Source organism: Helianthus annuus, chromosome 10 (assembly GCF_002127325.2).
Source record: "Helianthus annuus cultivar XRQ/B chromosome 10, HanXRQr2.0-SUNRISE, whole genome shotgun sequence".
Lineage (NCBI taxonomy): Eukaryota > Viridiplantae > Streptophyta > Magnoliopsida > Asterales > Asteraceae > Helianthus > Helianthus annuus.
In genome coordinates, this window is record NC_035442.2 from 163,259,455 (window position 1) to 163,284,972 (window position 25,518).

A 25,518-nucleotide genomic window follows, 5' to 3' on the forward strand; every position below is an offset into this window, starting at 1 on the left:
CAAATCGTATGATAACTCAGATTTATACCTTCGAATCATAACGTATTACATTTGACCCAATTTGTTTCCAAATAGAATTTACGTCAAATCGTAGTCCAGCTCAAAACATACATAAAAAAACATTTTATAATTGACCCGACTCATTTTCAGACAAAAATTACGCTAAAGCGTAGACGAACTCGAATTTTATACCGACATATCCATAAAAATAAAAACTTAAGAAATTAGTTTTAGGGTAAGCTTGAAACTTTTGAAACTTGAGGGAGTCAAAACGACATTTTCAAAGTTAAGAGGGTTACCTCTGACATTATAGCAACGTTTGGGGGTAGAATGGATTACATATCAAAAGTTTGAGGGTTAAAGAGAAGTTAGAATGTATGAGGGCCTTTTTTGTCAAGTTGAAAAGTAGGAGGGTCATTTTTGTCAAGTTAGAAATTTGAGCAATGAATTTTGTATATTTGGAAAAGTTTTGGGGTGATTTTTGTCAAATCAGAAATGTGGTTGGCACCGACCTTTCAATTTAAGATATATGTAATTATCTTTATCACTGCGCTGTTACAACTACAGAGCAAATACAGAGCCACTGCAGAGTAACACAATTGTTTCGTCGGACCCACCCTTAGAACCCTGTTGGTTCTGCTGATCCACAAAGATCTGACGAGTTCAAGGGGGCGATTACAAAATTTCAAGGGGGCGCTCGGGATCTTTGCGTATCTATTACACTAGTACCTTCTTTTTTAAGGGGGCGCCCACCCACCTAGAGATGGGCATAATAACCGGTTCCAAACCCAACCCGGTAGACCCGACCTGGAACCGGTTCCAGTTCCTACTCGCTTTATTGAAGAACCGGTTCTGGGTTTAAAAAACTCGTAGGTTCTTACCCGGTTCCACATTTTATAAAAAAAAAATTGGTTTGTACCCGGTTCCTACCCCGGAACCGGTTCCTTCGTAACTAAATCCAACCCGGTGCATTAAATTCTACCATTTAATGGTTATGTTACCGTTGGAATCGATTCGGTATATATAGTGAACATAATTCATTTGATTATCACACCATCTTCATCTTCTTCTTGATTCTTTTTCTACTCAATAAGTTCTTGATTCATTTGATACTATGGCATCCAAGAATTCCAAAACAACTAATTCTCCATCCATCAACAAGGGTTCTCAATCCGCTCCATATGTTGTTGGGACACTCACACATAATCGCAATATGGTGGTATGGTGCAATTGGAATTTGGTGGAAATGAGCGACATGATGAGGTACGGTGCAATTGAGGAACATGAAGAAACCAATGTTTGAAAATTTTTTAAAAATATTTTTTGGATTTACCACCCATTTTTCTATGTGCCGCCACTTTAAATCCAATTTTAAATGTCCCAGGTGTTGTTGAAGCTTTAACTGAAGAAATATATAACAAGTTGGATATGCATGAGGAGGATCCAAGATTAAAAGATAATCTCAAAAAAAATTTCAACACTTATTTATCTAAAGTTTATGATCATTATTTAAACAAATATGGGGAAAAATACTACTAATTTGTTTGAGTCTCGATCGTCGGCCTCTAGTTGTATGACTACGATTGGAGACCCACTCATAACAATGTTGAATGTCGTTAGAGATAGAGATGAAACGGCAAAACAACAAAGGGGTAACGCCCCATCAAGTGAACTCGGTAGATATAAAGAAACAAATTATTCGTGTACTATGACCGCCGATGAATATAAAAAGTTTGATATTTTGTCATGGTGGAAATCAAAAGAATCAGAATTCCCGATTCTAGCCACCATGGCTCGTGATATACTAACGGTCCAAGCTTCCACCGTAGCTTCGGAAAGTGCGTTTTCTCTTAGTGGCCGTGTATTGTCCATACGAAGAACTAGACTAACACCGGAATTAATAGAGATGGCAATTTGCCTAAAGGATCATTTGGATGTCGTTGACCATATTCAAGATAATACAAGTCTAGAAGATGAAGTGAAATTAGAGAACAAGATTGTTGATGAAGAGGAGGAAGACGAAGTAGAGACTAATGATTCCAAAGACGATTGTACCGAAGTGGCCCAACCAAAGCGAGCCGCAAGTCAAATGGCCGCACCCACGACAAATAAAAAGTCAAAGAAATAAACTGGTTACAATGCAATATGTTTGTATTTTTTTAATATGTAATTTTTTATTCAAAGAATTAGTGGTTGTCTTTTTTTTTTATGATATTAAGTTTTTACCAATTAAAGGTATTTTTTTAAAGAACCGATTCCTACAGTAACTTTGCAGCGTTTTTATTGACTTACCCGATGGAACCGGTTCTTCAGAGGAACCGGTTACAACCCTACACGGGATCGGTTACTATTGGTTACAGTATTAATGGTCTAAAACCGGATAGGAACTGGAACCGGTTCCAACAAGACCCGGTTCCACCCATACTCATACAAGAACCGGTTCCGGGTATAAAAAACTGATATGCCCATCTTTACGCCCACCCAACCCAAGCTTTAGGTTCGCCTCTGCGCTCATCTATCAATAATTTTGGATACAACTTCTGAGAAGATTTCCACTTACTCTTTTAAAGCGATTATTAATGTGGGCCTAGGTATTCGTCGATAATAGTGGATTGCATATCCGATAAGATTTCCACACAGGCTTTTCAGGCGATTGTTGGGTAGGGACCATTACCTACAGAAAGAATGTTGAAAATCTATTGGTGATTTCAACTATAAATACCAAACTAGTTAGTTCCCTCGGTTGCAACCTAAGATCAATCAAACTAGTAGTACAAATGTTTGTCAGTTTTCGTTATCTTTTCGTACCCCAACCAAACCTCCTTATTCTATATCCACCGTGTTTAATAAAGATGTTGGAATTGATGCTCTCGGAATTACACCACAACAAACTTGGGTTTGAATCTAGTCTTGTTCTTTGTCTAAGCTTACACCATTAATGCATTTAGTTCTCCTATGTCAACAAGTTATTTTAGGAGATGGGTTGCGATTTTATTACACCATTCTAGCATTTATGTAACAACTCACAAAAACGTTATAAAACACTCCGTAAGTAAAAACCCGAACATGTATAACTTTACTTTTTATAAAAATCAAAGAAAAACTGAAAATTTGTTCTGTCGCGGGCCGCGACCCATAAGGAGATGTCTCTTGCGGGACGCGAGAGACTTGGTTTTATCCAGACACGTTGTGTGACGCGTGTCATGCACGTGTCAAAGCTAGGTTATGACACGGAAGCCCTAGCCGTAGCTAGGGTGGCGCTCGCGGGCAGCGAAGGATTCCGTTGAGCGAGTCGCGGGGTGCGAGAGACTTACGAAACAGCTATAAATTGAGCCCTTCTGTGACATTTCAACGTGCTCAAAATTTTCCTTTTGTCTCTTATAATTCTGCATAAATATTATACCCCAAGTACCAACACTCTGCTACGATAATGGGGTAATAAGTCGATCACTGATACGGTACTATATTCGATCGATTAAAACCGATCCGATGGATGTTTAAGTGCTGCCTATATTTGGCTATACTTTGTCATTCGTCGTGAGGGTTTCGATCTCGCGATTATAGTAAACGTTGTATTAAGTTATTAACCTAGTTTTGTTTGCATTGTATATTTAATTAGTTTTACCAGCTTAACCAGTAGGCAAGCTTTGACCGTTTAAATATGCAATGTGAGTCATTCTATTTTTATTAAATGCTTTGCAAAACCCTAAATGTTTTCCAGTTATACTTATAGTGATTACGTCTTTGTAATCTTAAATTACTGCCAGTACGTGTGGTTTTGTATACACTACTTGACAAACGTCACTTTTAGGTGAACGGACCTAAATAGTGATATGACCACAGTCACAGGTCTTGCCGAGTGACAACTTGGTCAGATAATTATAAGATATAAGCAAATGTGAAAACCCTTAATACTGTATGTTATAACAATGTGTCTTTTGTATAAATTGAATGCACTCGCCAGTATTTTTCACTGATCAAATATTTTAAAAATATGTTTCAGATGATTTACTGTGAAGAAGGAAAAGTGCCGCGTAGCACTCCAGCTTAAATAAAGTGGCTCAGTAAATAGAAATAAACATGTTTTCTGTAATTATAACAACCCTCCTAAATTATTTCCGACAACCTAAAAATATTTAGAATATCCCTAAAAGTCCTAAAATACACCACGTATACGAAAACCGGTCCCGAATACCCTTATATAATTAAAAATTAAATAGAAACAATGAAAATGAGTCTGTCGCGGGCCGCGACAGACTACCCTTAGTTCTACGCTTATATAATTAAAAATTAAATCATGTGGCACACATCAATTTTTAGATGTTGCCATGACTTGATGTTTGGCTCACTCGACGAGATCCATGAGAAATTCTAGGCTACTATCGGTTGAAAATATATCACCGTAATCGAGATGTGGAATGTATACTCACAGATCGTCATCGATCCATCTTTGTAGTATATATAGAGGATAAATAGAGATAGAATTGTGTAAAAAAGTCCGTACATAGAGGAGAAATCAAGATAGAATTGTGTGAAAAATCTATACATATAATAAAGTAAACCAATGTGTGACACGTGTTATTCATTGGATACACCTATTTTTAGGTTTTCCCGCCTTTTTTTCATATTTATTTTCTAATAATTTATCTTCTAATTTGTAGATAATATTAAATAGAAAAATGTTTATCTGATAATTATAACCCTTTTATTGAAATTTGAAAAGGGTTTTACGCTTTTTTGGATTTTATTAAAAATCATGACTACATTATATAATTATAAGTTTGAATATATATGTCAAAATTAAAAATTATTCTTCAAAAATTCAGTAACATCCATACTCTATATATACATTTAGAAAAATGTTAATAATTGCAAAGAATACTCAATAGAAAAATGTTAATTGAATAGAAAAAAATATAGGATATCATCAAATGTATATCGATTACTTAAATGAGTATACACATGCATGGGCGGTGATAAGGGTGTGCGGGGAGGACCACCGCACAGGGTCTATGATTTCGATGGGCACGTGTTTTTATAAAAAAAAAACCCGATATCTATGTTAATTTTTTTAAAATAGCATACCAAACATGCTCTTAGTGAGCCCAATACCCATTGGCATTAGCTTTAGGGCATGTTTGGCTAAGCTTTCTGAAAAAAATTTATTGACTTATTGGCTTTTTGAAAAGTCATAATCTGCAAAATGATGTTTGACAATATGGGTGTATGTGAGAGGAAAAAACCAATAAGTCAATAAGTCACTCCATACTGACTTTTCCAAAACCCAATAAGTGCATAAGTTGTTTCAAAAAACATAACCAAACATGCTCTTACTGAGCCCAATACCCATTTTATTTTAAAATTAAATAATAATATTAAAACATTACGAAAGAACATATTTTTTCGAGCTCAAACAGGGTACATGAATTCTTACAGATGACTCCGTACACATGTATGAGATTTTTTTACTTTATTATTAGTTTCATTATTTATCAAATATATATAAATGTCTCCGTCTTTGACTTGCATTTACAAGAAATATTTATTATATAGTTTAAATTGTTCAACCCGTGTAACACACGGGGAACTAACCTAGTCTAGTATATATATACATACAGTTTTAATTTTGAAACAAATTCTTTAAACATTAACAGCATTGTAGCCGGCTACACACACATACTAAGTCAGTATCACCCGACGCCCCTACCTGAGTAGCCCTACCCGAGACACTAACGGTGGTGTTACTGATGGGTTAGAGACCACCCGATACCACCACCCGCATGGTCCCAGGGCTCCCTTATTAAAAAATGACAGTCATGACAATGTGCCTGAGTGAGGTGCATTTAATCAATTAAAAACGACCATTTGTAACTAAACAAAATCAAGTTCCACCTTGAGTAACGGTGGTGTACCTCGAACCATTTACTAAGCCGCTGCATATGGTCATGTTCTGAACCTTACAAATCAAGATTGTGTCATGTTCCAGGGGTCGATGACTTTTTCCAAAAAATATATGGTTATTTAACTCTAGACTGATTAAACAAACTTGTTCTGTTAATAAATTTAACACCAAAAAAAATAGAAAAAATTACAAGTTTTTTCCTTTATCTTTATATCACTTTTCAGGCGGTGTCCTTTTTAACGAATGTTGACAGGCGGTGTCCTTTACTAGGTATTTTGTTGCAAGTTTAGTCCTTTACACCCAATCCAGTTAAAAAACCCTGTTAATTGTTGACAGGCGGTGTCCTTTACTAGGTATTTTGTTGCAAATTTAGTCATTTACCTAGGTATTTTGTTGCAAGTTTAGTCCTTTACACCCAACAATTAACAGGGTTTTTTAACTGGGTTGGGTGTAAAGGACTAAACTTGCAACAAAATACCTAGTAAAGGACACCGCCTGTCAACATTCATTAAAAAGGATACCGCCTGAAAAATGGTATAAAGATAAATAACAAAACTTGTAATTTAAAAAAAAAAAATATTGAGCTTGATGTTCTCACACATAAAGTGTCCCACCTTGACCAAGTCTTGCCTACTAGACACCATTTTGTCTTCGACGATAACACCAAAAATTCTTACAACTCCTGCCCAGGCAAATTTCGTGGGTGTTTGGGTTAGCTTATTTTAGAGCAACTTATAACTTATTGACTTATAAAAGTTAATAAGTTGTTTTTATAGTGTTTGGTTTAACTTATTTAAGTTGTTTTTGTGTGTGAATAAGTTGTTTTTAAGAAGTTAGAAATTGTAACTTATGAACTTATGACTTATATAAGTTAATAAGTTGTTTTGAGAAGGAATTGTAAACTAAATACATTTATTGTCGTTCGAAAGAATAAAATATGCAGTCAAACAAAAATATAGTAAAGTTAAGTTTATGGTTTATAAATATTCTATATAAGCCTATATGTCAAATACTTTATTTATATGTTTTCTTTCATGTATCAATAAACGCAAAAAAAAAAAAAAAAAAAAAAAGAAATATAGTTGCAGACATTTCAAAGTCTTAGGCTGGAGGGTGTGGTACCCAGAAATATAGTTTTCTTTCATGTATCAATAAACGCGAAGCTTGAGATTTCTGACCGAGGGGGCAGAAGTCACCGGACCTAAAAATTTCTATAAAATCGGGGGGTCGAAAACGTATATACTCAAAAATTTCTATACGAAAACTACATACTCTCCACTGCTGAGCGAAAAGTTCGGGGGGTCGGCCGCCCCCTCCCGCCCTTTAAAAGCTTCACCCATGCGTGGTAGGGCTTTATCACGCCACATCAGTGTCACATTTGTTCGGGCCATACACCCCTTGACATGCCTATATAAATCTGCTGACGCTCTTTCCAAAAATGTACAGTTGAAAAATAAAATAACATTCAAAAATGTTTTATCTTCTACAACTACTCGTTGTCGTTCTGGCCACCATCTCTCATAAACATGAAGTTATTGCTGCCCATTTTGTACCATACACTTCGGTAGTAGCCCCGGTTAACAAACATACGGATGCTGCTAAGCCTCTCTATAGTGTTCAGGTCATGACAGAATATGTAAACATGCAATTCTTGCACGCAAACTTCCTTATAGACATCGACGCTCCATTCATATGGCACGACTGCATCGTGCAATGGAACATACGTCCAGGCAGTTGTCCCCCTAACAAGCTTTGCGTATCTCCTGCTTCCTGCGAAGAATTTGAATGCCAGGAAGTGCGAGCTTCTTACGGTTATAAGAATCCTTCTTGCACTCCAGAAACCAACAGTTCGACGTTACCTGGTTGGGGATTTTGTACATGCCCGGTCAATGTGGTAAATCCCATGACCAAGCCCTCCTCAACTTCGACGTTTTAACAGTGACTGCAATTGACGAAAGAAATGAGTTTAATGGTCACTTAGGTTCATACCCTTTTGCGGCATGTGCTCCTTCTTCATCAATTGAATCATTTCCTGCCAATGTTTCTGGTGTCATGGCACTTTCTTCATCACGTTATGCGTGGCCAGCTTTCTTATATCAACCTCTTAGTAACATATTATCTTTATGTCTTCCAAGCAAACCGTCTGGACCTGGGGTTATGTTCTTTCGGTCGGGTCCTTATTACCTTCTTCCCCAATCGAATGTCAATGTAAGAAGCTATCTTTCTTATACACCGTTGGTAAAGCAACAAGATTCTTTTGGATACTTTATCAGAGTCAATAGCATTGTAATTGGAAAGAAATCTATAAATGTTCCCGCGAATACCATTACCAAGCTTAGTACAATGGACCCTTACACCACTCTTAGAACAGACATTTATAATGGTGTGGTTAAGAGGTTTTCAAAGGTTACAAAACGATTACGTCCTGCAAAGCCAGTCGCCCCCTTCAGCCTTTGTTACAGCACCTCCACCACTGGTTTAAAAGTTCCAGATATCGATTTCATCCTCCCGGATGGGAAGAAGTGGACTGTATCCACACCAAACTCTGTTAAGCAAGTAACACACGAGGTGGCGTGTTTGGCATTTGTTGATGGTGGTGCAACGAGTGAACCTGCAATTGTGATCGGCACATTTCAGTTTGAGGACAACTTTCTAGAATTTAATTTAGAGAATTCGACTTTTGGGTTCAGTTCATCGTTGTTACGCAAGCATACTTCTTGTTCAAGCTTCAACTTTACTCTTATCAACAGCCCTTAAAGCTATAACCAAATGTATTAGTCTGCTTTCCGAATAAAGAATTCTTGCTTAGATGTGATATCTATGAATTCAATATATAATAAATAATCCTTTAATTGAATTTTCAATGAGTTTTACATTTGTTCTCTTTGTGTCGTAATTTTGTACCATACACTTCGGTAGCAGCCCAGGTTAACAAACATACGGATGCTGCTAACCCTCTCTATAATGTTCAGGTCATGACAGAATATGTAAACATGCAATTCTTGCACACAAACTTCCTTATAGACATCGATGCTCCATTCATATGGCATGACTTCATCGTGCAATGGAGCATACGTCCAGGCAGTTGTCCCCCTAAAACATATATCATATTTGCACAAACATTAACAAGCATAACATCAGTATTAAGTTGCTTACGATAACCATAGTCCATACCCATATATACAAAACTAAAAGTGAATTTGGCCAAAACTTTTCAGACAGTAACAAGTTTTACAAGTCAAATGGTTGATACGGTATTCCTTCTTGAGCGTGGTCGACCATGTATTTCCTCTTAATTCAGTTTTGCAACCTATTAACCAACAGAGCAGAAATTAAGAATGTTAAAGTTGCAGCGAGTCATTTTACATAAAAAAGGTCTAATGAGTTGTTACCGGATGCAACTGCGAGTGGGAGGCACACTTTTCTTAGGCATGTGTGGTTGACGATATTTGATTTCTGTAACCATGCGATATCCATCCTCCAAGCGATATACATAATAAATATCTGAGATTCACATTAGGATATATTATTTTTAAAATGTATTTCATAAATATACCACGCCAACGCAGTGATAGGGATATTTTCTTGTCTTTAATGAGATGAAATCATTTTTATAGATCATCATAATATATAGATGAGTAAACTTCCGTTTTGCTCCCTGTGGTTTGGTCACTTTAACGGTTTTGCCCCAAACCTTTAAAAATAGCCATTTTACTCCCTGATGTTTTGGTTTTGTTGCCAGTTTGCTCCCTGCGGGGAGCAAAATGGAAAAACAAACAATTTGGATGGAGTTAGAGGCGGGGAGCAAACTGGCAAAAAAACCGAAACATTAGGGAGTAAAATGGTTATTTTTAAAGGTTTGGAGCAAAACCGTTAAAGTGACCAAACCACAGGGAGCAAAACGGAAGTTTACTCTATATAGATATATATATTTTCAGAAAAATTATTCCTGGGCATTGGATGTTGCTTCAGAAACCTTTTTCTTAAAGGATGCAGGACAAAATATAAAAGAAATTATTTGTTTAAGCTTTTAAGCAAAGAGGAGAATATAACTCAAATGGAATTCGTTGTTACCTGAAGCATCATCTACATTTGCTGATGAAAACACAAGGGGAGTGAGGGGCTTGTAAAAGGATTCTTCGGTCACCAGTTCATAAGTGACACCTATTAGATGTAAATAAATTGTTCAACAGAAACATGATGAAAAAAAAACAATGTACATAGTTACTTATCATAACCATAAACACAAGATGTATTGAAAAATAAATAGTATACACACAACAGCAATTCAATTGTCGACAACTAATATCCGACATAACACATCGTATCCAAGAGCATAGATTAAGTACCTTCTATCTCTGCAGGGTCAAGAGCAGGGTGCGTGGGCCTTTTACCTATCAATTAACAAGACAAGATTAGATTATTCCAACTAATGGTCAGACAAAAGGGGACACTTTCACTAAACAAGTCAAGATCGTCGTAGATAACAGATACTTAACATTTTGTATGTACATACTACATACCATGCACGCCTACTAATAAGCCAAAAGTAAAAGATTCAACGGTTGAAACTTATTTAACGAAATGAAAGAGTGATCTGCCAAGCCAATCACACGCACACAAACAACACCAATTCAATTCAATTGTCATGAACTAAAACAAAATACGTCTGTGAATAAGAGAGAACCCATACGAAATAGCATACGATCAATATCCACTTTTTCATATGCACTTTATTAGTCATACCGTGCAGATCATGTCGCCTAAACCTAACAGGTTCTCACTTTTGGAATGAAGGACACAATACAAAAATAAAAATAAAAATACAAAGTATATAGTTACTCAGCATAACCATGAGAGTCATAGCCTTTTACAAAATAAATAAAAGATCAAAACAATCAAGATATCTTAATAATATGTTTTACAACCCAGCCAGAGGAGTGGTTACCAGTAGTTGCCGATGTAGAGTTTGGAATCTCAACCAAGGACGCAGAGCTTAGATTCTCAACACAAGGGCGCTTCCCTTTCACTTGAGCTTTTCTATCTATGTACATATTAACTAACAAGCTGTTAAGATTGCAGACATCTTTGATTAATGGTCAGACAAAAACACTTTATACAAAAGTGAGCTTAATCATGAATGAAATTTAGTTGGACCCCCTTTTATTTATAGGGTAAAGTTCTTGTACAAATAATCTTAACATACTAAACATACAAATTGAAGGAAAACTCAAAAAGACAAGGTGGCATTTTTGTAATTATCAATAACTATCAAAGTTACTCTACAAATATACCTAAAAAAAACCTAACCACTCCCCCCACCCCCAAAAAAAACCTAAACCCCCCACCCCCCCCCCCCCCTCCAAAAAAAACCTAACCCCCCCCCCCCCCCACCCCCCAAAAACCTAAAAAAACCTAACCCCCCCCCCCACCCCACCCCCCAAAAACCTAAAAAAAAACCTAACCCCCCCCCCCCCCCAAAACCTAAAAAAAAACCTAACCCCCCCCCCCCCCCCCCCAAGCTAAAATGCTAAAAACTAAACCCCCCAAAAAAATCTAAAAAAATAAAAAAAAACACACAAATTATTTTATTTTATTTTTTTAATATTTTTTATTAAAAAATCGCTACTTTTAGTAGCAGCCAAAAAAAAATTTTTTTTTTTTTTTTTGTTTGCTAACGAAATGTAGCGATTTTTTAATAAAAAATGTTAAAAAAAAATTTGTGTTTTTTTAGGTATTTTTGGTTGTAACTTTGATAGTTGGTGGTAATTACAAAAATGCCACCTTGTCTTTTTGGGTTTTCCTTCAGTTTGTATGTTTAGTATGTTAAGATTATTTGTATTTGATCTTTTGCCTTTATTTATAACAATGGAACAAATTTAGAAGTTATACAAGTTTGAGTGCCTTTAAGAAACAATATTGAACTTTCTAATTGCTTTCTTCTTCTTGTTGTTTATTATACACACACACTAAAGCCTCTAGAACTAGACACACATAACCAAAAAAGAAGAATCCACACTACAAGAAAGTATAAAACTCAAACTTATTTAAAGGAAGATTAAGGATTAAGTTCCTCTATCTAATCCAAATATGTTGTACAACCCAACCAAACAAGAAGTTACCAGTAGTTGCTGATGCAGAGTTAACAAGATCCTCCTCACAAGGGCACTTGAGAACCTTTCTACCTATTATTAATTAACAAGACAAGACTTGATTAAGAATAATCCAAAAATCTTGACTAATGGTCAAACAAAAGGGAACTTGCTCACTATACCAGCCAAAACCTTGAAAATGGATCCTCCACTCACTTCAGCTTTGGTACCTATCAGGTATAGATAAAATTGTTCAACAGAAACATGATAAAAGTAAAGATACAATATGGTTACTTATGATAACCATAAATAAAAGATACAAAACAATTCAAATATCTTAATAACCAAACCGAACAAACGTTTACCAGCAGCAGTTGCTGATGCGGAGCTTGGATTCTCAACAAAGTACTGGTCAAGATCCTCACAGGGGCGCTTCCCTTTTACGTTTACGTGAGCTTCTCCACCTAATTAACAAGATAATTAAGAATGGACCAGTTAAGCGTGCGTCCTATTTAATTGAACCAGTTTGTAATACATATACGAATTAAAGACGAAATGAAATTTATAAATAGAGTAAATTACTTTTTGACTCCCTGTATTTTAGTGGTTTTAACCACTTGAGTCCAAAATTAAAAAGTTTAACGCCCTGAGTCCCTAGCCATTTATTTTATGACGTTTTGAGTCCAATTTTGTTTATTTTATAACGATTTAAGTCCAAAAAATTGGACTCAAAAGGTTAAAATTTGGACTCAAAAGGACTCAAATGGTTAATGAAAATGCTTATAGGGACTCAGGTCGTTAAACTTTTTGCTTTTGGACTCAACTAGTTAAAACCACTAAAATACAGAGACTCAAAAAGTAATTTACCCTTATAAATATGAAAATATAAAGTAATAAGTTGCTCTATTGCGTCCCAACCAAACGAGTAGTTACATACTCAAAGGGAGCCTTTCTGATAACCAGAGGGTTAATAATGGATCAAATTGAACCCGAAAATAAAATAGAAATAAGCAGCAAATTCCTTCGAGATACAGACTCACCACTCGAAAGCACTCGTTGGGCAATTCCAACCCGATATCCACGATACAGTCACACCACGCGGTACTGAATTAGCCTCCAAGATCACCTCCTAATTCTGCCACAAACTAGGATACTGATGCTTCCCGTGCCAGGGGCTGCACATACAAGTACTTTGTGTCTTGTAAACCCCGAGACTTTACGGGGGAGAAGGGTGCCGTCGAATGTATGACATGGCTGGATGAGATGGACACTGTGGTGGACATCAGTGGCTGCGCGGAAAGGGATGTAGTGAAGTTTGTGTCGCAGTCGTTTAAGGGCGAGGCCCTAGCTTGGTGGAGGGCGCTGGTTCAGGCCTCGGGAAAAGCTGTGCTTTACAGCATGACGTGGGAGGAATTCGTTTCTCTCATCAAAGAAAATTACTGCCCTCAGCATGAGGTGGAGAAGATAGAGTCCGATTTTGTGTCATTGGTGATGACAAATCTGGACTGCCAGGCCTACTTAACGAGCTTCAACACGATGTCTCAATTGGTTCCATATCTAGTCACCCCGGAACCAAGGAGGATTGCTCGTTTTATCGGGGGGTTAGAACCCGCGATAAAAGCTAGTGTGAAGGCCTCTCGGCCAACGACCTTCAGGTCTGTGACTGACCTCTCTTTGTCCCTCACAATGGACGCGGTCCGGCTGAGATCGCAGAGGAACAAAGAGGCCGAAAAGAGGAAGCGTGAGGATGATACCTCGCGAAGGTCGGGAAAGAAGCACCGTGGGAACGGTGATGGCAAGAGAGGAACAGAGTCGAGAAAAGATGGGCAACAAACCGGAGAGAAGCCCAAGTGCAAAAACTGCCAAAAATTCCACTTTGGGAAATGCAGGTTTGGGCCGAACTCACAGTCCCAGTCAAAGACGCATACTTGTGGACTGTGCAAGTCCAAAGACCACAAGACTGTGGACTGTAAGAAGATTAAAGACGCGACCTGCTACAACTGTAGTGAGAAGGGGCACATCAAGAATAACTGCCCCAAGATCGCCAAGAAGACTGAAGAAACCAAAAAGAATAACGCTAGAGTCTTCAAAATGGATGTGAAGGAAGCGTTGCAGGACGACAACGTAATCACAGGTACTTTTCTCGTGAATAATATCTTTGCAAGAGTACTTTTCGATTCAGGCGCTGATAAATCCTTTGTAGACCAAAAATTTTGCAAATTGCTGAACATGCCTATCAAAACCCTAAATGTGAAATACGAAGTAGAGCTAGCAGACGGCACAGTAGAAACCGTCTCCACTATATTAGAGGGATGTATGATATCCATTAAGAACCATTCTTTTCCTCTATCTCTACTTCCCTTTAATCTGGCTGGTTTTGACATCGTTCTGGGCATGGACTGGTTGTTACACAACCAGGCCCAGATCGTCTGCAATAGAAAACAAATTGTGCTAAAGACCCCGACTGGTGAATCGCTCACCATTCGAGGGGATACGCAGTATGGATTACCCAAGAACGTAACTATGCTCAAAGCTTCAAGATGCTTAAAAAGAGGTTGTGTCATCTACATGGCACAAGTGATTATCGAAGAGCCCAAACCAAGGATAGAGGACATTCCTGTCATTTCGGAGTATCCAGAAGTTTTCCCCGAAGATCTACCTGGGTTGCCACCAGATAGGTAAGTGGAATTCAGAATAGATATCATCCCTGGAGCAGCTCCTATTGCTAGAGCACCCTACAGGCTAGCACCGACTGAAATGAAGGAATTGAGGACCCAGCTGGATGAACTGTTAGCAAAAGGTTTCATCAAGCCTAGTTCGTCTCCTTGGGGAGCACCTGTCTTGTTTGTTAAAAAGAAGGACGGATCGATGCGTCTGTGCATCGATTATCGTGAACTTAATAAGGTCACGATAAAGAATAGATACCCATTGCCAAGGATCGACGATTTGTTTGATCAATTGCAAGGGGCTAGCTATTTCTCAAAGATCGACTTGAGGTCGGGCTACCATCAGCTGAAGGTCAGAGATGAAGACGTGCATAAAACAGCATTTAGGACTCGCTACGGTCACTACGAGTTCCTAGTGATGCCTTTTGGGCTCACAAATGCACCGGCTGCGTTCATGGATCTCATGAATCGCGTCTACAAGCCGTACTTAGACAAGTTTGTCATCGTTTTCATCGACGACATTCTTATCTATTCAAAGAATAAAGCTGACCATGAGAAACACCTACGATGTATTCTCAGATTGCTGCATCGCGAGAAACTCTATGCCAAATTCTCTAAATGCGAATTTTGGCTACGAGAAGTCCAATTTCTTGGACATGTCGTAAGCGAGCATGGTATCCAGGTGGATCCCGCTAAGGTAGAGGCGGTCATGAATTGGCAAGAGCCAAAGACGCCCACAGAGATCCGTAGTTTCCTGGGATTGGCAGGATACTACAGGAGATTCATTGAGAATTTCTCAAGGATTGCTGCGCCCTTAACCTCTCTAACCAAGAAGAAGGAAAAGTTTGTTTGGGGCCCTAAGCAGCAAGAATCCTTTGATATTTTGAAATAAAGGCTGAGCAACGCTCCTGTGTTGACGCTACCAGAAGGTACCGAAGAGTTCGTAGTTTACTGCGACGCGTCACACACTGGCATGGGGTGTGTGCTCATGCAGAAAGGCAAAGTGATTGCCTATGCTTCAAGACAGTTAAAAGTGCACGAAAAGAATTACACCACCCATGACTTGGAGCTGGGTGCCGTGGTATTCGCACTAAAACTGTGGAGGCATTATCTATACGGAATCAAGTTTGTGATCTATTCAGATCACAAAAGCCTTCAACATCTGTTCAACCAGAAGGAGCTAAACATGAGGCAACGCCGTTGGATGGAAACCTTGAATGATTATGATTGTGAGATCAGATACCATCCCGGCAAGGCGAATGTAGTCGCTGATGCCCTGAGCCGGAAAGAAAGGATGAAACCCATCCGAATCAATGCTAGGAGAATGGAAGTAAAGAATAACTTGATTGAAAGGATATTAGCTGCACAGCGAGAGGCTGTGTTGGAAGCTAATTATCCTAAGGAGAAGCTGGGAGTAACTGAGGAGCAGTTAACTCTTCACAAGGATAGACTTTTGAGATTGAATGGGCGGATATGGGTTCCTATTTATGGAGGACTACGAGATGTTATCCTCCAAGAAGCCCATAGTTCCAAATATTCTATCCATCCTGGAGCAGACAAAATGTATCAGGATTTAAAGGCAAACTATTGGTGGATAGGCTTGAAAAAGTCTGTAGCCGCTTATGTAGCCAAATGCTTGACTTGTGCGCAAGTCAAGGCTGAGCATCAAAAGCCATCTGGCTTGCTACAACAGCCTGAACTTCCTGAATGGAAATGTGAGTGTGTAACTATGGATTTTATCACCAAGTTACCAAAAACGAGCAAAGGAAACGACACAATATGGGTTATAGTCGATCGACTGACTAAGTCAGCTCATTTCTTACCCATCAAGGAGACTTATAGCTCCGATACATTGGCCCAGTTATATGTAGATAAGATTGTAGCCTTGCATGGTATACCTGTGTCTATTATCTCTGATCGAGATACTAGATACACGTCTCACTTCTGGAAGAGTTTCCAACAATCTTTGGGCACACGTTTGAACTTTAGTACGGCTTACCATCCCCAGACAGACGGCCAGAGTGAGCGTACTATTCAAACGTTAGAAGACATGCTGCGAGCATGTGTTATCGATTTAGGTGGTAGTTGGGATAAGAACCTACCCCTAATCGAATTCTCCTACAACAATAGCTACCATACCAGCATAAAGGCTGCGCCTTTCGAGGCATTATATGGTAGAAAGTGTAGATCGCCTGTTTGTTGGGCGGAAGTGGGAGAGGTCCAATTATCAGGACCAGAGATAGTTTTCGAGACAACGGACAAGATTGTCCAGATTCGGGAACATCTCAAGGCTGCCCGTGATAGGCAGAAAAGCTACGCTGACCCAAAGCGTAAGGATTTTCACTTCGATGTAGGTGAAAAAGTGTTGCTAAAGGTATCACCCTGGAAGGGGTGATGCGCTTTGGTAAGAAGGGTAAACTGAGCCCGCGATATATAGGACCTTTTGAGGTTATCGAACGTGTCGGGTCAGTTGCCTATAAGTTGAACTTACCAGAAGAGCTCAATGGAATTCATAATGTGTTCCACATCTGCAATCTAAAGAAGTGCTTCGCTGATGAATCATTAGTGATCCCACACACAGATGTACATATAGATGAGAGCTTGAAGTTTGTGGAGAAGCCTTTGTCGATTGAAGACCGACAGGTGAAAAAGCTCCGAAGAAAACATGTGCCGATAGTTAAGGTTAAATGGGATGCCCGGAGAGGTCCCGAATTCACGTGGGAAGTTGAATCCACGATGAAAGAGAAATATCCCTATTTGTTTGAGTAAATCTCGGGTCGAGATTTATTTTTAAGGGGGTGAGGATGTAACACCTCGAAATTTTGCGTCCAATAATGTATTGACACGTGTCTTGAGTTTACATGTGGCATTTGATATTTAATAAAGGACTAATTTTGACAAACCTTGAAAGTATGTAAATTCGAGGGTTATAAATGTCAAACAAGGGTAAGTATACTGTATGGTAACCCTAGACGATGCTCGTACCTTCAAACGAATAAATCATGGATCGTACGGAGGCGAAACGCGGAAGAAAGTGGGAGATTACAAGCTGCGGGGGTTAACGGTGTCAACATGTTTAATTATACCTCTGAGTGACCTTTTGACGTACCCGAGGCTTTGTAACAGTAAAATACGCCCACTAGAATGTACTATATAAATTCCGCGAAGTTCCGTTTTAAAACGAGAAAGTTATGATCAAATTCGTACGAGAAGGGTTAAAAGCGTCAACAATGAAAGTTTAGGCTTTCCGAATAATTAACAAAGATGACCGGGGGCTTAACAATGCGGGTAAATAACACAAGGCCTTTAGTTGTAATTAATCAAGGGCCAAATCGCAAAGTTATCCCTTCAAACCCGAAAGGTCAGGTAATTAATTACCGAAGATTTCGTTATTAATTACCAGGATTTTGTCATGATTATAAAAGATTCAAAAATCCAGAAAAACAGACTTGAAGCGGGCCGCGTAAAGGTTTAGATTAAGTTTACACGGGCCGCGAGCCTTTTTATAATTCGTTTCTGACATGAGGATCCAGGCGACCCGCGTAAAGAGGAGCCTGATCCTTCACGCGGGCCGCGTGAAACGCCCAGATGCAGAAGACTTGGACTAACTTGCCTTTTGAGCTAGTGAACGACCATACATGCAATAAGTGAGGCATGGGCACCCCCTACTCGACCCATAGCACTCTAGGCCACCTGCCCATCATCCATACTCACTTGTAGGCTGAGTTGTAATGATCTTAAAGCAATTCTTGCACTATAAATAGGCATACATGGTTCACAATTGAAACACACCTCAAAACACATTCTCTGATCATTTCTGAAGCTCCCAAGTGTTCTCCTCTAGTTCTAAGTCTTACATCAAGTCTCTGTAAGTATGCCAAACCTTATATGGCTTTGTTTTTGCTTAGTTTAGCCTAAAAGTCAATCTGTTGTAACTAACGATTGACTTTGCGATAAATCACGAATGGTCCAGTGAATTCTCGAATCAAAAGTAGTTATGTGTTGGTATTTATGTGGGTAATAAACCTCTAAAAGGGTTCCCCCTGATCACCACTCTAACTAGTTCAAATGTCGAGTCAAACGTATACTTAAAAAGTCAACAGAAAGTCATTTTTGCGATTCTTGCATAATCTGTAATGTAGATGATATGAAACATGTTTGAACACTCATAAAACATGATATTAAGTATATAAACTTGTCTAAACTCGTTTGATTCGGCCATTTGCCATATTGACCCGGTTCGGAGCCGAATGTCGCAAAAGTTTGACTTTTGCTTTGACTTCAGTTCTGACCCGTTTTAATACAATGTAGGTATGCCTTAGGACTCTCTTAGGACCAGGTCACGTGATGGTATCACCCTCTGTGACCGGTTCGTTGTTTGTCCGAGCCTTTTACACATTTCCGTTAATTACTTAAAAGTTGACCGTAACGCCCTTTTTAAAATAAAACGAGTATTTCGGACACGTGAAGGGACCATAACCTTGCTTACTAAATTCTAAGCATGTCCCTAAAGTTTCACGCCAATCCGAGGTCTAGAGTAGGAGTTATGCTAAATAGCGCATTTATAAGAAACTTTTGTAATAAACGGCGCAATTAGCATAACGCCTACCTAAACCAAGATTTCGTCACCAAAACTTTTACTCACTGTAGTAAAATAATATTTTGGGATTTTTAAAGATTTTTAATTAATTTTAACCTGCTCATAACCTGCGGTTATGGCTATGGTTCGGTAAATACCGAATATGCCCTTTTTGGCCAAAACTTGAGTTCTACAAGGTCTTTTGACCCGATTCCAGTTGCTACTGATTTTAATTAATAAATAAAGTATTTTACACTTATTAAACTGATCGGGAAACTTAGGTTTCCTGTAGAACTCAGAAAGTCCTTTTAAAGTCTTTAAAATGACCGGAAAACCCCTACGGAGCGTATAATAAACTAAAGCTCGTTACAGGCATTATGGAAGGTATCCTACTGATACCACAACCTCTTTAAAGTATATTGACTTAGGAAATCAGTGTAGAACTCCCACGGATACCCGTTGCGCCTATTGCGCGCACGGTTCGGCTTATGTAACTAGTTTACATAAATTAGCCGATACGGGTCAAACCATACCATTTTGACCCCAAGATTCAGAGTGTGAATATTAAACCCGTATAAAACAAGTCTCCAAACTTGTTGGGTCAGAATCACATTCCATTCTCGGTTTTCGCCTTTCACGCGATTAAACCGTATCTATCCCTCGAAACTAACCGGTCTAGGCTACGGCTAATATAAAGACCCGTTAGGATTCTAATAGGTTATTTTAAAACCTTCGTTCCAGAATAGGAGCCCCAGTAAAAGATATCTGTGATTTAACCGATTAAGGACAATACTTGCAAAGGTAAATACTTTTAACTTATTTTCCCTTATACGGGCTTGGGTTACGGTATATAAAATACTGCTTGATTGAGCATCAAATCTTCCATCGCTTAGGTGGTTAATTGAATAATTTGATCGGCTCATTTAAACAGTCTTGTTACTTAAAAGCCTTTGGGGGGTTAATGACCATGTCCCGGATATCCTAGGCATCATTTTACGAAATGGCCACGACCTCGTCACCCGGGTGTAGGCGTACACCCGGTATTATGTCTATATTATAAAAGACGTAGCCGTTGGTTTACCCACCACGGTTTTACGCAAAGTGGTGTGTTTATTGATCTTTAACCTGGACTAGATCCGGGCTACTGAACGCATAGAAGGAACATGTAATTCGTTCACAAGATTATAATTTTAAATAATTCTCCCAAGTTATAAAAGAGTTTGTGCCTCGTGCATTCAAATCAATTTTAAATAAACATTTTACAAAAGTGTCGGTTGAATGTATTTACCAGTGTAAACTGACGTATTTTCCCCAAAAAGATTAAGTGCAGGTACTACACGTAATCGGCTGGCAATAGCTCCTTAGCATCTTAAGAAGTCTCGCAAGCTTGATGTCTTATCTGTTGAACAACATTTTTATTTATTTTGATCCCTCCTGTGGATACTATTCAACTATATGTGATACAATCGATATTACAATAAATGGTTGGATAATATTTATCTTTATGCTTCCGCTGTGCATTTATATATTGTGGTTTGACTATATTGTTGCCAACTACGTCACGATAATCCCCCACCGGGCCCACCGGTGATACACGTGGAAATCGGGGTGTGACATGTAACGAATTAACCAACGCGTATTTGTGAGACAACGCATCAGCCCCCTTGTTTAATCTTCCTGATTTGTGCTTAATGGTGAAGTTAAATGCTTGTAAATACTCCACCCACTTGGCATGTCGTGATTGCAATTTGTTTTGGCCCTGAATATACTTGAGAGCCTCGTGATCAGAATGTAAAATGAACTCCTTGGAGATCAAGTAGTGCTGCCAATGATCCAACGCCCTGACTATAGCATAAAATTCTTTGTCGTAGGTCGAGTATCGCCGTTTTGCGTCGTTTAGTTTCTCACTAAAATAGGCGATTGGGCGGCCTAATTGGGTTAGAACAGCCCCAATACTCACTCCCGAGGCATCGCACTCGACCTCAAACACCTCATCGAAACATGGTAGAGCCAGTACAGGAGTTGAAGACAACCTGTGCTTTGATTTCTTCAAAGGCAGCCTGCGCTTGCGGGTTCCATGAAAACTGTTTGAGCTTGGTGATTTCTGTCATGGGGGCCACAAGAGTACTAAAATCCTTTACAAAACGCCGATAGAAGGAAGCGAGACCATGGAAACTTCGAACCTGTTGTATAGATTGGGGAGTCGGCCAATCCCGTATAGCCTGTACTTTTATTTCATCAACTTGAATGCCCTGTTCAGAAACTAAATAACCAAGAAAGGTCACTTGATTAGTGAAGAATTCACATTTCTCGAAATTCCCATAGAGTTTCTCATGTGCTAATACTTCAAACAGTTGCTGCAGGTGAGATTGATGGTCATTTTCGGTTCTGCTGAAAACAAGAATATCGTCGAAATAAACAACCACAAACCTGCCCAGAAAAGGTTTTAATACCTGGTTCATCAATCGCATGAACATGCTCGGCGCGTTGGACAGCCCAAACGGCATGACGAGCCATTCATACAAACCCTCTTTCGTTTTAAATGCTGTCTTCCATTCATCTCCTTCATAGATTCTGATTTGATGATAACCACTTCGTAAATCAACCTTCGAAAACACAGTGGAACCAAAGAGTTCATCCAGAAGATCATTCAATCGGGGAATTGGGAAACGGTACTTGATGGTGATCTTATTGATGGACCGACTATCCATACACATCCGCCATTCTTCGTTCCTTTTAGGTACGAGTATGGTAGGGACTGCACAAGGACTAAGTGACTCACGTATCAGCCCCTTTTGCAACAACCCTTCTACCTGTCTCCTCATCTCGTCAGTTTCGTATGGGTTATAACGATAAGCGGGTTTATTGGGGAGTACCGACCCGGGAATAAAATCGATCTTGTGTTGAATTGTACGAAGGGGTGGCAGACCGGGAGGTATTTCTTCAGGGAACACACAGCTATACGTCTGTAATAAAGGTTGGATTCGTGGATGGGGTGTGGTTGATGTTTTGGTTTCAACTTCATCAAGGCCCATGAGGATGAAGTCTTTAATGGAATAATACTCCTGTTGTTCAGCTTTCAACAGAGTACTCAAGGGTTGTGGGTTTGTATTGGAAGTGGTGGTTGGAGACATTGGGGTGAGAACGATTCGCCGATCATTGTGAGTGAATGAATATGTGTTTCGATAACCGTCGTGCATTACCCGACGATCGAACAGCCAGGGACGACCCAAAAGTACATGACAGGCATCCATCGGAATGACGTCACACCAAAGTTTGTCCACATATGACTTGCCAATGCTGAAAGACAACAGAATTCGGTGAGAAACATGTATTCCCTTACCATGGTTGAGCCACTGGATCACATAAGGGGAAGGATGTGGTTCGGTGGTGAGGTTCAGTTTGGAGACAAGGGTTTGAGAAGCCACATTAGTGCAGCTGCCACCGTCTATAATCATCGTGCAAACCTTTTGGGCGATGGTACATCGGGAATGGAAAATAGCTTCTCGTTGAAGATTTTCTTTCTGACCGGGGGTACTGTTGAGCATGCGCCGAACAACGAGCAATGACCCTTCGTCGGGCCCGACAACTTCTTCAACAGCAGGTTCTGAGCTGGTTGCTAACTCTGTCGATGGGTCAACCGCAAAAGTGTTGCCTACTTCCTCATACTCAGCCAGGTAACCAGTTGTTTGTTTGAGCACTAAGAAGCAATGTGCCCCAATCCCTGACATCTGAAACATCTTCGTGGCACACGGGTAGGGACTGTTGCTTTGTCAGGTACAACATTAGTTTTGGCAGCCGGGGGTGTCTTCGATTGCATAGGTGCTTTGGTAAAAACTCGACCAGCATCAAATTTTCCTTTGTTTCTCTGCTGAGTATCGACCTTATGAGCAAGCAGCGTCAACTCGTCTAAAGTCGAATAGGGATATAGTTCCACGACATCAGCAACACGAGGATCTAACCCACCCAAATACCGTACCAACGTTTGAGGGTCATCCTCGGGTAGGTCACACTTCATCAATAAGTATTCGAAGTCTTGGGAATACTCCTCTGCTGGTCTATGGTTCTGTTTGAGGTGATACAATTGAGAACAACTTGCCTGGAGATAATACGAGGGCATAAATTTTTGCTTCATTAAGCGCTTCATCTTCGCCCATTCCTTAACCTTCGGCTTACCCAAGCGTTCACGTTTGGTACGCGTATTAGCCCACCATGTTGATGCATACTTCCTCAATTTCATGGCCACAATTTTGACTTTGTTCTCCTCAGTTGTCTCTTTGTAATAAAAAACACATTCCACCATTCGCAACCATTCAACAAACTCATATGGGTCGAGTCTTCCGTCGTATTCTGGAATTTCGACCTTAATTTCATTGGAGTGCCACGTTCCAGACCCCTTTTGCTGGACTCCCGAACCACCGGTATCAACATCGTCGTCATCTCGGCGATTAATGGAGAGTTCGAGGATCTGTTCCTGCATAGTCTTTAGCTGGTCAGCCATTGCTTTCTTTTCAGCTTCCAGAGTTTCAATCGTCTTCCTTAAATCACGAGAGTTTCGGGTATCCATGGCTCTGATACCAGATGATAACCAGAGGGTTAATAATGCATCAAATTGAACCCGAAAATAAAATAGAAATAAGCAGCAAATTCCTTCGAGATACAGACTCACCACTCAATAGCACTCGCTGGGCAATTCCAACCCGATATCCACGATACAGTCACACCACGCGGTACCGAATTAGCCTCCAAGATCACCTCCTAATTCTGCCACAAACTAGGATAGCAATGGAAAATAATCTCTAAACCCAGAGATAGAATTTTAGGAAATTAACAACTGACTTCTCATTCATCCATGTTCGTGTTACATACCAGAGAGAAGGAAAATACAACCACCCACGTAGCTACCTTTTAGGGTAAATAAAAACAACTGCTTTGAAAAGTCAAAATAAACAAAAATAATAAAGAAAGAAAATTGCATGGAAATAAAATAGCTGGGAATTGAAAATAGCTGGTATGTGCAACGTGGGCTATAACATGCGATCACATATCTGACTTGATCCAATTGATCCAATTGCAACCCACTTGACTGGGCTCTTGGAGCGGGCCTGGGTTTGGCACATGGGTTGACTCAGACGTTGTTGTTTGCCTATCACTTTCTAACTATTAATTAACAAGACAAGATTAAGAGTAATCTAAAAATCTTGACTAATGATCAGACAAAAAAGAACTTGTTCACTACACAATTAAGCCAAGATCATCGTGGATAACAGTAACAGATAATTCATCTTCTGTAGGTAACTGGTTGAAACTTGATTAACCGAAAACATACGCACAGCAATTCATTTAAACTGTCAACAAGTAACATAACAAGAGATTACTATTAATCCAACGTTTGAAAGTCATTAAACGAAAGAAAATTTAGTATGCACACGAAAACAGCCATTCAATGCGATTCAAATGTCGAGAAATGAAACAAAACACCTCTACGAATAAGAAGAATTCATAGAAAAGTGACCATATTAGTTACCTTAATTCCTCTTCCATCTCTGAGGCTGATCCGACTTCTTATTTTAGGGTTTGTATGGGGATCAAATAATATATACACCCCCGAGGTCGGATGTTTTTTAACTTTGATCACTTTGCCCCTCTATCAAACATACATATGACAAAACACTCTCTTAAGTTTAACAAATTTACATCTTCATCTCATTATTTTATTTTGAATACATATGTTTTATATATATTCTAGTTTATATCTCTCTATATATACACTAGGTTAAAACCCGTGTATTACACGAGTTGCATAAATATAATTTTATATAATAAATAATAAAATGATGTATTTAAAAAAAACTCGTATATTGCACGTGCTTAAAAAAATATAATGTCATATGTTAATACAAACAGTCATTAAGATTTATCTTTTAAAAAACATTGATGTACTGATTACTTATTATAACATTTTACTTTGTTTTTTTTTATTTTGCATATATGTAATTTTAAATAATAAATAATAAAAAATGTATCTTTAAAAAAACTCGTATATTGCACGTGTTTAATAAAATATAATGTCAAATGTTAACACATACAGTCGTCAATATTTATCTTTTAAAAATGAACTTTAGTGTACTATTAACTTATTATAATATTTTACTTTGTTAAATATGTACTCTTAACTAAATTTTTGTTTAAAATTATTATTATTATTTAATATGATCATAATAAAAATAAACGTTTATAATCATATCTAATTCTTGTTTAAAATTATTATTATTATTA

General features: G+C 38.7%; 2 protein-coding genes across 2 annotated transcripts; one reads left to right on the forward strand and one right to left on the reverse strand.

Moving 5' to 3' along the window:
* The first annotated feature begins 7,429 nt into the window (after positions 1–7,429).
* LOC118483205 (chitinase CLP-like) lies at positions 7,430–8,685 on the forward strand. Its single transcript, XM_035978743.1, has one exon. The coding sequence runs from the start codon at positions 7,781–7,783 to the stop codon at positions 8,657–8,659; it is 879 nt and encodes a 292-aa protein (XP_035834636.1). The 5' UTR covers positions 7,430–7,780; the 3' UTR covers positions 8,660–8,685.
* A 1,247-nt stretch (positions 8,686–9,932) lies between these two features.
* On the reverse strand, positions 9,933–23,806 carry LOC110883263. The gene is made up of 8 exons (XM_035978386.1): positions 22,993–23,806; positions 21,257–22,939; positions 12,360–12,458; positions 12,177–12,224; positions 12,025–12,087; positions 10,851–10,946; positions 10,252–10,296; positions 9,933–10,066 (listed from the first exon to the last, which is right to left on the reverse strand). The coding sequence occupies exons 1-8, from the start codon at positions 23,804–23,806 to the stop codon at positions 9,933–9,935; spliced, it is 2,982 nt and encodes a 993-aa protein (XP_035834279.1).
* Between the last annotated feature and the right edge of the window lie 1,712 nt (positions 23,807–25,518).